Here is a 15,435-nt window from a genome sequence, read left to right as displayed (position 1 = left end):
GGCATTTGCATCGTTGTCAGTAAACTTTCACGTTAAGCTGGAAGATGCTGACATTTCGTAGAACTGTTTGATCTGGACTTTTGGTTTCTATTATTTATTAGAAGAGAGTATGGGGCCTCTGCCCATGCTTTCCCCTGGCTTATCACTGATCATGCAGGAATTCATTAGGAGTAGGAACAAAGAAAATTCATGCAATTTTAAACATGTTAGCCATGATTGGGTTGCATTCTCCCTCCGACTCCTACCTTTGTTCAGTAGACTGACTGCTTTAACATCCTTTTATTCTGGATCATTCTTTCTCCCTTCTGCTTTCCTGTGTATCGTGTCCTGTGTGCCAACGACTGGAAAGAGACATAGGAAAAAAAAATCTGTAATGAATTCTTAGTTCCTGTTGTGTGGTCTAGGCTTTGGGTGGGTGTCTGTGGAGCATCTCCCTTCCTCCCCCTTCCTCCCCCTTCCTCCCCCTTCCTCCCCCTTCCTCCTCCTTCCTCCTCCTTCCTCCCCTTTCCTCCCCCTTCCTCCCTCTTCCTCCCTCTTCCTCCCCCTTCCTCCCCCTTCCTCCCTCTTTCTACTCCTTCCTCCCCCTTCCTCCCCCTTCCTCCCTCTTTCTACCCCTTCCTCCCCCTTCCTCCACCTTCTTCCCTCTTCCTCCCCCTTCCTCCCCCTTCCTCCCCCTTCCTCCCTCTTTCTACTCCCTCCTCCCCCTTCCTCCCCCTTCCTCCCCCTTCCTCCCTCTTTCTACTCCTTCCTCCCCCTTCCTCCCTCTTTCTACTCCTTCCTCCCCCTTCCTCCCCCTTCCTCCCCCTTCCTCCCCCTTCCTCCCTCTTCCTCCCCCTTCCTCCCCCTTCCTCCCCCTTCCTCCCTCTTCCTCCCCCCTTCCTCCCCCTTCCTCCCTCTTCCTCCTCCTTCCTCCCTCTTCCTCCTCCTTCCTCCCTCTTCCTCCCCTTCCTCCCCCTTCCTCCCCCTTCCTCCCCCTTCCTCCCCCTTCCTCCTCCTTCCTCCCCTTCCTCCCCCTTCCTCCCCTTTCCTCCCCCTTCCTCCCCCTTCCTCCTCCTTCCTCCCCTTTCCTCTCCCTTCCTCCCGCTTCCTCCCCCTTCCTCCCCTTCCTCCCCTTTCCTCCCTCTTCCTCCCTCTTCCTCCCCCTTCCTCCCCTTTCCTCCCCCTTCCTCCCCCTTCCTCCCCCTTCCTCCCCCTTCCTCCCTCTTCCTCCCTCTTCCTCCCCCTTCCTCCCTCTTCCTCCCCCTTCCTCCTCCTTCCTCCTCCTTCCTCCCTCTTCCTCCCTCTGCTCTTGGTTCTGCAGGTTTGGGAATAGGCTTTCCCAATCTGCCTGTAACAGTATTCTATCATTCTAACACCAAAATCCCTTTCAGATATTTTAAGTGTTATCAACTGTCTTTGAGACATTTGTAAGTGATCTTTGCCATTCATCATTATAAGAGCTACTTTCTTTCATATTATTTTCGTAATTTGTTTCTCCTCACCCCCCCCCCCCCCCCCGCTCTCTCTCCGTTTTTTATTCTGTACTCCATCTAGCTCCACTGGCCTCAGTTCACTGTGGTATTGAGCAAGTTAGAAAATGCTTGCAACTCTAAACATGCCCACTAAACAACTTTGAGTCACCCTTGGTCATTTTCCTGTGCTGTCCAATTGATCACAGAGCTGAATCTTTGACAGTATCTCTGTCTGGTATATCTCTCCTTTCTTATCTTTACTGTCACTTCTTTATTCCAGACTTCACCATTACTCATGTCATTTACTCACCTGCTTGCCACTCACCTTGTCTCCCATTCATTTGTCAACCACATCTCTGCCAAGGATTTGCTGAAAATGTTGTCATAGAATGATTGAGCTGGAAATTAAACAGGCAAGGAAGACCCTCAAGCTTCTTGCAGTAGGAAGGACCAAGTGAACTCAACTCTGCTGTGTAACAGGTGGGGGAGTTGTTTAAGCTCTGGGATGAGCTAGTAGAAAAGTAGTGGAGGACATTAGTGGAAACATTAAGCAGTGCACTTAGGCTACCTGTGTTTGCTAATTGTCACTTATCAGCAACAATTAGTTAAGTTCCTACCCACCCATTAAGACTGAAAGCTAGGGCACTGTCTTCCTTAATGATTCTATTTCAAATAAATGGCTCCCAGGTATTTGAGATTTTCCCAGGTAGTCCAACTGTTCAGAGAAGATTTACATCTCAAAGGTGGCAGAGAGGGAATTTACAATAGAAAGTCTTCAGTGTAAAGAAAGGGTCTATAGTCAGGGGGAAAAAGCTATCTGAAGTTTAGTAAAGCAAAGGGGAACATTAAGGCCTCCTTGATCGATATAAACCTCAAATCTTTGGCCCTGGCTGGTTGGCTCAGTTGATAGAGTGTCTACTGGTGTGTGGATGTCCCGAATTTGATAGTTGATTAGGGCACACAGGAAAAGAGATCATCTGCATCTCCACTGCTCCCTCGCTCCCTCCCCTTCTCTCTCTCTCTCTTTCTCTCTGTCTCTTTTTGAAAATTTTTATATTTTTACAGAGACAAAGAGAGAGTCAGAGAGACAGATAGACAGGGACAGACAGGAATGGAGAGATGAGAAACATCAATCATTAGTTTACTGTTGCACATTGCGACACCTTAGTTGTTCATTGATTGCTTTCTCATATGTGCCTTGACCGTGGGCCTTCAGCAGACCAAGTAGCCCCTTGCTCGAGCCAGCGACCTTGGGTCCAAGCTAGTGAGCTTTGCTCAAACCAAAGATGAGCCCACACTCAAACTGGTGACCTCGGGGGCTCGAACATAGGCCCTCGGCATCCCAGTCTGACACTCTATCCACTGTGCCACCACCTGGTCAGGCTTTCTCTCGCTTTTTCTATCTTCCTCTCCTGCAGCCATGGCTTGATTGGTTCGGGCAAATTGGCCCTGAGCACTGAGGATGGCTCCATGGCCTCGCCTCCGGCGCTAAAATAACTCAGTTGCTGAGCAACAGAGCAACGGCCCCAGATAGGCAGAGCATCGCCTGGTAGGGGGCTTGCTGTGTGGATCCTGGTTGGGGTGCCTGCAGGAGTCTGTCTCTCTGCCTCCCCTCCACTCACTTAATAAAAAAGAAAAATCTGAAATCTTTATATTCTGATGAAAACTCTTTAGCATCTCAGCTCCTTAGCATAAACCCTCCCCCAAAACACCAAAGCGTCTGGCCTTGGCTCACCACCTTTTCACTCTGCAACTACCCCTCTTCCTAAGTCCTAAACCTTTGCTTTTTCTCATGCCTTGATTTCTTAGCATCTAAGGGTGGTCTAAGACTTAGAGAATTCTATTTACCTATGTTATTTTTCTTCACTTGAGAAATAACTTTTCATGTAAGCATGTCCTGTCTTGGGAAATGTGCAGCTCCTCTAGGTTCTAAACACATTTGGTTCTAGTCTGTCAGAATTCCTACTACAAGGTGCACGATCAGCATGCTAATCTTATGTCACTCCACTCTCCCCCACCTGTGACACCTTGAACGCAGGTACTCTGTTGTACTCAGTGTTGTTTGCCCAACTTCTAGCACTAGAGTTGTCCCTGGCACAAGAAAATCTTCAAATGTGTGCTGAATGATAAAGTGAGTGACTTGTATACCTGAAAAATATTTTGGCACAATTTCTTGTACACATGATACACATTTGCAAAATCAAGTGAAAATGAATACCAGGAGTTATTACTCAAGATGATATGTGCCAAAGCATTTAAGAGGATTAAAAAAAAAATGAGTTGTATGTCCTTTGAGCTGCCTTCTCAGGTAGTATATTATCAGGATAAAAAGGAGAGCTCGATGTGTAGTTTGGAACACAGATTTGTAAAGAACCTGCCTGCTAGTTTCTGGACACTACTTAGTTACTTTTATCTTATGGGTGACATCTTGAATTCACTTCGGGAAGGACTTGGTTTAGCCCAAGCTGCAAAGTTAGAATTCAGGGGTTGTGACACCTTTGACAGACCCAGGCATGGCATGTTGAGGTATAAAGTTCTTAGGGTGTCATGTTTTGATTTTTTTTTTGGTGCTAATATGCCTGTCAATTTCCCCTGTTGGTTACAGGTGATCAGTGGGCAGTGAATGATGACAGGTTGTTATAAAATGGACTGTGGCAAACAGGGGGAAACCACTGGATAGAAATATTGCCAACTCATTGTTTAATTATTGTCAGCTCTCAAGTTAGAATTTTAGTTCCTCAAGACTCTGACACATTTGGAACTAATGATGTAAAATGAAGAAATTCTGCTTGTCCCTTACCATCTTCCTTTATGGCCCTATCTTGCTCTGGTGCCTGTCTTGTCACCTTGATTTTACTTCCAGTCCCTTGTCCCCATTATCCTACTGACTTCCTGTAGAGTGTTAATGCCATGGGTAAGAAAATAGGTAACCTTTGTTTTTCTGTGTGTCATTATTCTCCGATATCAGCATAGCGTCTGTCTATAGGAAATTCAGAACAATTCCCTTTCTCTTGCTTTTTTACTTTTTAAGTAGTAAACTTTATTTTGACTTTTAGGCTTAAGTTGACATAAAAATGTAGTAGAAGGTGCAGAATCCCATATATCCCCTCAAATGATCCCAGCACTTAGAGTGCATGTAGTTTCTATTACCAAAATTCTGCATTAGTGTTGTACATTTGTTATAGTCAATGAACCAATGTAATACATTACAGTTAACTAAAGCCATACTTTGAACTTGGATGTATGATTATGTTCTACAATTTTAGAGGCTTTCACAGGTATATGACATGTACCACTGTGACGGTATCCTACAGAATAGTTGTACTGCCTTAAGTACCCCTTGAGCTCTACCTATTCACCCATCCCTCTTCTGTAACCCCTGGAAACCACTGATCTTTTTACTGTCTTCATAATTTTGCCTTTTCCAGAATGCCATCAAGTTGGAATCAAGCAGTATGTGACCACATCAAACTGGCTTCATTCACTTAGCAATATACATTTAAGGTTCCTCCATTGTCCTTTGTGGTTTGAAAACCCAATTCTCTTCGTTGCTAATGTTTTGTTGTGTGATGATCAGTTTGTTTATTCATTAAAGGACATTGTTTACCTATTGAAGGACATCTTGACTGCTTCCAAGTTTTTTTCAGTTATGAGTAGACATACTAGAAACATTCATGTGCCAATTTTTGTGGGGACATAGTTTTCAACTCCTTTGTGAAATTGCTGGATTGTGTGGTAAGATTTTTTTTACTTTTAGAAGAAACTAGCAAGCTATTTTTCAATGTGAAGATACTCTTTCACATTTCTACCAGCAAACGATGAGTATTCCTGCTGCTCCACTTTCCCACCAGCATTTGATGTCAGTTTTTTTCAATTTCAGGTGTTCTAATAGATAGTGATACTATGTTGTTTTAATTTGCAATTTTCTGATGCTGTGATATTGAGCACCTTTTTCATATAGTTGGCTTATCTGCCAACTATATGTCTGCTTTGGTGAGATGTCCACATCTTTTGTTCAGTTTTTAATTGACTTATTTTTGAATTTTAAGAGCTCTTTGTATATTTTGAATACTAGTCTGTTGTCACATATGGGTTTTACAAAAATATTTTTTCCAGTGTCTTAGATTTTCATTCTTTTAACAATGCCTTTCACAGAGCAGAAGTTGTAATACAGAGCAGAAGTTTTGATTTAATGTGGTCGAACTTACCAATTTTATTTCTTGCATGGATTATGCTTGTGGTATCTAAACATGTCATCGCCAAACACAGCTTACCTAACTTTAATGTTCTTTTCTATATTTTTCAGACTCTTGGTTTTATAAGACTGTAAATAGCTTGATGGAAAGCAAATGCATACTTGACATAAACTGAATTGATTGTCAGTAAATCTAACATTGATGCTTAAGGAAATGTCAAGTTTTTAATAAACATATCTCTGAATATTAACATAAAATAGTCATTCTAAAATTACCTATATTTTTGATGGTGTACCATATTGTTCCAAATCCCTTCTTATTTTATGAATTTCAATGCTGTGATTATATGTATTGGTCTTTTTTAGAAAGAGACAGCCTTTTTATTTTGCCTCCACAGAGTCTCTGCAATTCTAGTATTTTTATGTATATATTAGAGCTTAAAACCCAACCTTTGCAAACCCTTGCAATTCTAAGAGGCTTTCCTTTAAGGTCTCATACCTTCTTTTAATGATCCCATTGAAGGCAGTTTTGTTTGTGATTTGAACAGGTAAATGGCTCTATTTAGCTGCAGTTCTGTTTTAACAACAATTGCCCTGTAACGGCTCATGTGTCATAAAATCAAATCCTTTGTCTTCTTCTTTTTCTTCTTCATTTTTTTTTTTTTAAATACTAAGTTTTCAGCCCTGTCTTTCCATAGTAACACCTTGCTGAACACATCACAGGATCTTTCAGGGAATGAAATCCCTGCTGTGAGTTGTCTCTGTTTTTATAAATTTTAGTGTCAGAAGTGACTCTTTGCTTTTTCTCTGGCTCTGAGTCTTTGCTTGTGTCATAAAGCAGCCAGCCATGATTCCTCTTGTCTCTTCTTAGGTTTGCTTGATTTTTTTATTGACTTACTTAGGTTTAGCTCCAGCCATTAGAAACTGGCACGACACATTTTCTGCTATATAAGTCTCCCCGTTTGGTCTGCTGAAATTGGTTTGAGGCTTTACAAATGACCAGCACATGTTGATAATAGAAGTGGGGGAAATGGATTAATTTAATAAGGCTTGGAGGGGTGAATACCTTGCAGATATTATGTACTCTGCCGGCACTGACTTAATCTTTATTATAACCCAGTCAGGTAGGTACTGTTAAAAAACAAAATTCAACTGAGTAAATGTGAAGATCTAATTGGCTTCATTTACCAACTTATGAATATATTAGCAGCATCCTAGATAGCAGATAGAAAGGACCTCCAAGGATCTGTACCGAATGAAAGGCTTTTCTAGTCAGAAGGAAGGTGAGGCAAGGAAGTTATTTTATTACCAAGGAGCAAATCGTTTCAGGTGAGATCACCTTCTTTCAGGGAAAGGCGGAGATCTTTTCAGCAGATTACCTTGCTAGTGTTGACCAGGTAATTTCAGACTGATTGGTTAAAGATTACATTCTTGGGAAAGGCTGAAACTGTAATTAGGTGAGGTATTGAGTCTTGGTTTGCTGATATGGGGCTTAGCACAAGTCACTCCATTTTGGGCCTGTTGTTTCTTTCTCTCTTTATTTCCCGTTAGTATCATGATTAGTCTCTTTACTTAGAATCTTTACATCCTATATTGCAAAGAATCAAGGGAAAAATAAGCTCGTGGAGTAATTTAAAAGTATCTGTAATTATATTTTTTCTGAATGTAGATGTTTATCAAGGGTACTTAAACATTAAAATGAATGCTATGGGCCCTGGCTGGTTGGCTCAGTGGTAGAGCGTCGGCCTGGTGTGCAGGAGTCCCAGGTTTGATTCCTGGCCAGGGCACACAGGAGAAGCACCCATCTGCTTCTCCACCCCTCTCCTTCCTCTCTCTTCCCCTCCTGCAGCCAGGGCTCCATTGGAGCAAAGTTGGCCCGGGCGCTGAGGATGGCTTCATGGCCTCTGCCTCAGGTGCTAGAATGGCTGTGGTTGCAACAGAGCAATGCCCCAGATGGGCAGAGCATCGCCCCCTGGTGGGCAGAGCATTGCCCCTTGGTGGGCATGCCAGGTGGATCCCGGTCGGGTGCATGTGGGAGTCTGTCTGACTGCTTCTCCTTTTCCAACTTCAGAAAAATACAAAAAAAAAATAAAAATGAATGCTATGGGAATACCTCTGCTCATAAAAATTAGGGGATCAGGGAACATACAGATACTCCAGTACTTTCAACCTTTTGTATAGTGCATTTTCGCCAATGAAACAAAAGTTGGTTTTGCATCTCACATAATTTAACAACTTTCTTTGATTTGTCATTTGCTTTTCTAATGTTCTTGTTTAATAAAAGTCAAATGCATTTTTTAATCACTTCATATTCATTTTGAAATATCCCCTAATTTTTGTGAGCAGTGTATTATAGAAAAAACTATCAAATTAATAATGTCAAATGTTAACCATATTTGAAACTAATAGTAAACACTCTATCAAAAAATCCATGAGAAGCACTTTTGAATATCTGGTACATTTGTATTAATGAACTTTTTCCACTTAGGTGAGAGTGTGTGGTTTATGTTTAGTTTATGCAGACTTTCAGCTCTTCAGTTCAATGCTAGAAATTCTAATGCAAAGATTTTCATAGCAAAACAAATCATGTGGTTTTCCAAAAACAATTCTTATTAAAGTCTGATGTACTCTTGTTATCTCTATTGTCCCCATAATGATTAACATCCTGCTCACAATTTTATAGTTGCATTGCTTTATAAAATAAGCAACAGTCAGCTTAGTTCTCTGACCTCTAAATTTAAGACAGGTTTATGATAAGCCTGTCAACAGTTTTGATAAGCTGGTTCATCATCTTCTCAATCCCTTGAAGCTGGCCTATTGGAAAGAGGAGAGTGAGAAGTCTTTAAATGTGCCCTCCATTCTGCCAAGTGTGTTTATGAAAATAAGTTTGACTTGACTCAGAGTTTTTCAGCCCCACGGTCATGCTCTGATGCCAAGAATTGTTCACCAAAACTCTGCTTCCCACAGATCACATCTTCCCCCAGTTCCTGTGCAGCTTTAACCATTGGATTTGGGATTCCATCCTCACTCTTTGGTCAGCCTGTCCCGGTTTCCAGTTTCACTTTCTGAGCTCAGTGTTGAAAGCTAGGAGACACTACCTCCCCTGTGTGGCCCACGTTTGACAGGAAGTAAGAATATTTTAGAATAGGGGCTCTTGAGTGAAAGAAACCTGGGATGAAATCTGTGTCCCATTTAGTAGCTGTGACGTTGACATTCAGGGCAGGTTACCTCATCTTTATGAGACTCAGTTTTCTTATTTGAAAAATAGGAGTCATGATACGTGCCTCTTAACGATAGGAGCAAAGATGAAGTAAGGTAATCAACTGATTACATCATTTATGTTCGTGTATTTTCTTCTCCTCCTTGGCCTCTTTCCCTTCTTTCTCCCTCCACTTATTCTCTTTTTTCCTCTTCCCTTTTCTGACCACAGCCTCAGCTTCTCTCATGCCACTTCTCCGAGCCTCCAGGCTCAGGCTCAGGGTACCTGTTCCAGGGTGAGTGCTCCTAGTTCAGGCCAGCAGGAAACAGTTTTGCATCCGGGGATTCACAATATTGGTACTCTTATTTCCCTCAGCGTCCCTGACGTTATGAACTCATTGACCTCAGTGCAATTCAGGCAGACCCTACAGTTGTCCTGGGTTAGAATGTGCTTCAGGAATCTCTGGGAGGGATGTTCACCTTCGAGTTGGTCCATGGGGGTCTTTTGTTTTTCTTCAATCAAATAACTAATTCACATGAGGAAAATTTCTTACTGTCCTTGACATACCTCCAACTCTTTGTAAGACATTGTTCAAGTTTTCTTAAAACACTTTAGGCAATTTCAATTTAACGGCCCTTTAAAATATTGATTTTTTAAAGTTTTGGGCAATTCAAATCTATATGTAGGATACCTGAGCTTGGTCTCTTCCCTCACTATGCTTCTCATTTGTGGTGAAATATATATTTTAGAAACCATATTTTTTGTATTTCATTTTAGTGCATATGTACTTTAGAAGTTTTTTTTTTCTTTCTTATAGATAAAAGAGTACAGTTATGGAGTTGTTGCTAGAAGACTGTGGATTTGTTGTTAATTTATGCATTCTTCAGCATACATTTGCATAATGAGTTCAAGTAGTTCTAACTTCAAGTAGAAAAGACAAAATTAATTAGTAGGACCCGTTGGCATTTTATTTCACAAATAAAATCCTGAGCATGCACATATGAAAGATATAATGGATTTTTTAAAACCAATTAAATTAATCACATACTGAATTATCAGGCATTTATATGAACAGAAGTAGGGAAAGAGGGTTAATAGAGGTCAGGGTCAAGCCTGAGAGGGGACCTAGGGCAAGACTCATGTCTTGGCTGGGAAGAAGTAATTAGTCGTATAATATTTTTAGGGTTGAGGATCACCAGTTAATTCCATAATGTCTTTCATATTTCTGTACCTAAACTTGTCAAAGCTTTATAATTGTCTTATCTACTAAGGTTGCCATAACAAAATATCATAGTCTGGCTGACTTAAACAACAAAAATTAATTTTCTCACGGTTCTCGAGGCTGGAATGCCACTCAAATGGGGGAGGAAGGATTTTGCCCACAAGCACAAACTCTATAGTATCTCTTCTTATAAGGAACTAATCTCATTATGAGAGCCCCACCCTCATGACCTCATCTAACCCTAATTACCTCCCAAAGACTGTATCTGCAAATATCATTATTTTGGGGGTTGGAGCTTCAACATATGAATTTGGGGGGCATTCAAACATTTTACCTGTGACAGTTACGTTAGCCCAAATGTCAAACATGTTAAAAGTCAGGCACTCCTTAGAAGATTAACACTTTAGTCAATTATTAGTTATTTATACTCAAGACACATCTGAGTATGTTTTGATAGAAGGAGGGACAAAAAAATAAGAAAGCTAGGGTAAGAACGGTAAGGTACAGAGTAAGGGGAATACATTTGTCTTCCATCAGTCAAGGAATACAATTGCTACAAATTAGGAAGCGCATTCGCTCTAACTAAGTAGGGGCAAAAAGAAGAGCAGTTTTTATTTGTTGAATCAATGTACTGCTTGTGAAAAGGTTAAAAACATGGATGGTTTTGGCATACACAGAATCCAGTACCAAGGAATTGCAAGTTCTGGGTTCCCCAGAGATCAAAACTATAGTGCTCACTAGCCATGTATGGTTATTTAAACTTTAAATTAATTAAAATGAAATAAGATAAAAACATTGGCTCCTCTGTCATACTGGCTACATTTTAATTACTCAATATGACATGGGGCTAATGGCTACTGCATTAGACAGGGTTGCTCTGCAGACCTCTGAGGCCCAACTCAAGCAGATCACCCTGCTGCTTGTTTTGCAGTGACATTAGCCATGGGACTGTGGCTAATTAATAAGCCTGGTGTCGCTTGTTGAAAATGGATTAAAGCAATAGATATCATTGGGGGGTTGATTACTTCTCTACCCCCCCCCCTTTTGTTGAGGATGAGGCAAAGTTGCTGATTTTATACTCATAGTAGGAATGAATGAGATGTCTTTGAAAACTTTTCCCCATCTGCTCCCTTTTGATTCTAGGCCTGAAGTATCCATTCTCTCATTGTAGTTAAAACTATCTGCTCCCAAGTACATTGAATTTATAACCCGACTAACTCCATTCATTGATAATAGAAGGAAATCAGAGGTATTGACAGGATTCCAGTGCTTCTCTTAATTAATTTAACTAGTTAATATTGATTAAATTTAATTTTTTTTTTACATTTGCACATTTGATATTAAGAGAAAATACTATTGAGCAAGATTCTAACATGGGCTCTCATGTTAATTATCGTTAGTCTGTTGCCGCAACATTAGACTTAACTTTCTAGCCCCAAAGACTAGCTTTTCCTCATCATTCCTCAATGATTAGAAATCCTTATTCTTCTCTTAGCTCAGTGACTCGCCTTATTGGGATCTATTTGGTAGCCTAGCTGACGACAGTTACTTTAACCAGTACTTTAAGAGATCTCCTAATGGAATTTCCCTTCCATTTCTTTCCAAGGTACATGATTGCCACACTGAAGACTTTTTCAGTGTTTCTGTTTATGTATTTTTTTAAAAGAGACAAAGCATTTTCCAGATGATTATTCCTCAAACATGGGACAGTCACAGGGTTCCTCGCCCTTTTGCTTACTGCCTCTCTTGCTTAGCATGAGAAGAAATGGGAAAGGCAAGCTCCAACCCAACGCACGCTGTCTGCTCCTGCTCCAAACCCTTGTTTCTTTGCCTACCCTGGAAAGTTTTCTCAGCTCTGAAAGGTACACTTTCTCTTTCAAACTTGGACAGATCCTAAGCCTGTCTTCCTCTCTTTTTACAAGCTTTTATTGAATAGCTACCATTTCTCCTCCAGCCATTGGAGCCGTGAAGGTAAACAAATCTTACTCCTGATGAGAGGGCCCATACTCACTCACAGGTTTGCATACAGTTGTAAAGATGTTGGACACTTTCAACCTTATATATGCAAGACTTTGGGAACTTAAAGGGATGGGACAGAGGTATTGATCTCTAGGGGAAGCCAATCTAGAGGTAATACTGAGAAAGAAACTATGTCTTTTTTTCCTCTAGATCACCCTTGCTTCTCTAACTGAAAGAGCTAATGTGGTTCCATATCTTCAAAAAGCCTAAAATCTTGACTTTCAGGCAAGAATTAGTCCCTCGCTCCTATAGTTTTCAAATGGCTAAGTTCATATATGTTTACTATAACCTGTGCTATTTTATTATTATTTTTGGTTTCTGTGTATACCTTCTCTACTACTTTGTGAGTTCCTCAAGACTTTTCCATGCACTTTAAATATTTTTTATACTCTGCGTTATTAATTTTAAAGCATTTTTAGACCCATTTATTGATGATTAGGCTTCAAAAATAAACTCGATTGAAATGTTTTAAAAAATATTTTAGTGAATATCACTGTCAGATCATAGGCTTGCTGGTCTTTATCTGGTTAATTCAAAATTTTGAAATTTTCTCGTTAAATCATGAATTTAATTGTGTAATTATACTTTTTTTTTTTTTTTTTTTACAGAGACAGAGAGTGAGTCAGAGAGAGGGATAGACAGGGACAGTCAGACAGGAACGGAGAGAGATGAGAAGCATCAATCATTAGTTTTTCATTGCGCATTGCAACACTTTAGTTGTTCATTGATTGCTTTCTCATATGTGCCTTGACCGCGGGCCTTCAGCAGACCGAGTAGCCCCTTGTTGGAGCCAGCGACCTTGGGCTCAAGCTGGTGAGCTTTTGCTCAAACCAGATGAGCCTGCGCTCAAGCTGGCGACCTCGGGGTCTCAAACCTGGGTCCTCTGAATACCAGTCTGACGCTCTGTCCACTGTGCCACTGCCTGGTCAGGCTAAGTATACTTTTAAAATCAGAAGTAACAATGTGCATTTTTTTAAGTTTTGGGAAGGAGACAATTTTTCAGTATTTCACAGATCTTAGGGTTATTTCTGAAGTAGGAGAGCCTGTCCAAACAAGCTATTGTGTGACATATGCCACCTTCTAAATAGGGTATTTAAGGCACTTAATAGCTTTGCCCTATTGTTTCCAGTGGCCTTGCTTCTACCACGGTTACACTGACCATCTTCAAAATCAGTTGGACTTTTAAGCCATGAACCTTCTAGAAACTTTTTCTTTTCTTTTTTTTTTCCTTTAAAGTTTTATGCCTATTTAGTTTAGCTACTAGCCATCAGGTAGCAATGGTGCCTGGAGCAGTTAAATCTCTCAGGTGGAGAACTATTGCAAACTGACAGAAAGATTAAACCCCATGCGGAACGCACAGGGATAAGTGTCGAGAATCCTGATTTTTTTCCTTCTTTTTTGGTACATTGGCTATTGCAAATGCAGGCATAAATTATCAGCTGGCTGAGAGTGGGCCACTGAAAGAAAATGGAACAAAGGCTGGCCGGGCGGCAAGGGGTATGTGGAACACGAGGGAAGAGAAATAGACTGAGACCAGCAGGGAAGTATAGGGAGAATTTTGGGTTGAACTATCCAAAAGAAAAATAATATTTTTAAGATTTTTTTTTAACCCTCAGAAACGCATTTGTGTTGATCTTGAAAATTAACTACATATTTCATTTTAGTCTTTTTTTCTCTTTCCTTCCCCCTCAGCCATCCCTCTGGGTATTCTAGTTGTGCGTGGAGACTGTGACTTGGAGACTTGTCGTATGTACATAGATCGCCTGCAGGAGGTGAGTGTCTGTAGCCAATTACATCTTTTGCTCAGTTTTCCACTTGTGTAAATAATTACCAGCCATCTTTATTTGCTTCTGCAACGAGGCATTTGGGGAGGAAATGGAAATGTGGTGGCCTTGTCTTTTCATCACACACCATGTTGCCCCCACCTCTCACCCCTCACTAGCTTCCCTGCTCAGGCGGCTGAAGTGGGGAAGGATCAGCTGGGTTAACAGCAGTGCGCTACTGTTCTAGTGTATTCCATAACTGTAGCTTGGAACTTCTGTTTTCTTGCCAGACTACATACCTGCATTTTTTTTTTTTTTTTTTTTTTTTGAGCTCTACAGAATTTCAAAGGGTCCTAATAAATAATGAAAGAAAACAGAGGTTTGGGGCTATGTAATGTTTTGTATCTAGCACAGACTTCGTCAGAGACAGCTAGGTTTATATATATATAATTGTACAGGAAAGAAAAATCTTCTATATTTTATAGGATCTTGTATCAAAACACAAAAGAATAATCCTTTTTTCCCCCTCAATCTCGTTTTACCATAGAGAAAGAGAGAGGAAAAGGTCTCATATATGACTTTCCCATGAATTTGAACTGCACCAGCAAAGCCAGGAGACCCTGCCCCCTTATTTCAGTGGTCATTGGCTGCTTCTTATAAAACTTGGAGGGGAGTGTTCACTCTCTCTTATTTTCAGAGAACAAAGAGCATAAATAGCCACTTCTTTATCATTGTTTCATGATGCAAGATGTACATCAGAACAACCGTTTTTAGATGTGGTCTAGACATTTGTTTTTTGAAAGCCATTGGATGATTTTGGTGGGTACCCCAACATGAGCAGCTTGCTCCCAGACAACGCATTATATATGAGTTAATGTCACAAATAAAAAAAAGATATATAGTGTTTAAAATCCTTTCAAGTTGTAGCCACTTAGTTTTCAACATTAGATTTTATTTCTCTTGAAATAAGTTCGGTAGGCAGCATCAAGTAATATGAAAAATTAAGTTTTCTCTTCAGCATTGTTAAAGAGAGAAATTGTGAATGATAATATTTTGGGATAAATGCTACATTTTGAATACTGATATGGGCAAGAGAAGAAAAGTTAATAAATTTTATCCTTGTGGCTTCATTTGGCTATTTTTGCCAAGGGTAACTTTCACATGTTAAAATTCGTGCACTTTTTAGCATGGGACTCAGTTCTAAATCAATATTTCTAAGATATAGTATCTTATTCTTCAGTCTGATGTTTGTATTTTATTGTGGAACCTCACTCAATTAATCTGCAATAGAAAGTTAATCATAATAGCTACCAAACTTTTTTTTTTCTTTCTTTCTTTCTTTTTTTTTTTTTTTGCTCAACACTTGGGTAACTTAAGACTTCACAGGCATTCAGTGGTAGTTCATTAGCATGGCATGTGGAAGTCCCGGGTTCAATTCCTGGTCAGGGTACACAGAAGTGACCATTTGCTTTTTTACCCCTCTCCCTTTTCTCTCTCTCTCTCTCTCTCTCTCTCTCTCTCTCTCTCTTTCTTCTTCTTCTTCTCCTCCTCCTCCTCCTTCTTCCTCCTCCTCCTTCTCCTCCTCC

General features: G+C 40.4%; 1 protein-coding gene across 1 annotated transcript in view; it reads left to right on the top strand.

Annotated features, from left to right (window-relative positions):
- The window catches only part of DGKI (diacylglycerol kinase iota), a 356,858-nt gene that overhangs the window by 260,837 nt on the left and 80,586 nt on the right, over positions 1-15,435 (top strand). Inside the window, 1 exon segment of the mRNA XM_066362797.1 lies at positions 13,779-13,858. Within this exon segment, the coding sequence (XP_066218894.1) occupies positions 13,779-13,858 (80 nt within the window).

The sequence above is a fragment of the Saccopteryx leptura genome, chromosome 2 (genome assembly GCF_036850995.1).
Source record: "Saccopteryx leptura isolate mSacLep1 chromosome 2, mSacLep1_pri_phased_curated, whole genome shotgun sequence".
NCBI classification, from domain to species: Eukaryota; Metazoa; Chordata; class Mammalia; order Chiroptera; family Emballonuridae; genus Saccopteryx; species Saccopteryx leptura.
Note: the sequence above shows the minus strand (reverse complement) of the source record. Positions and strands in the feature narration are given on the sequence as shown.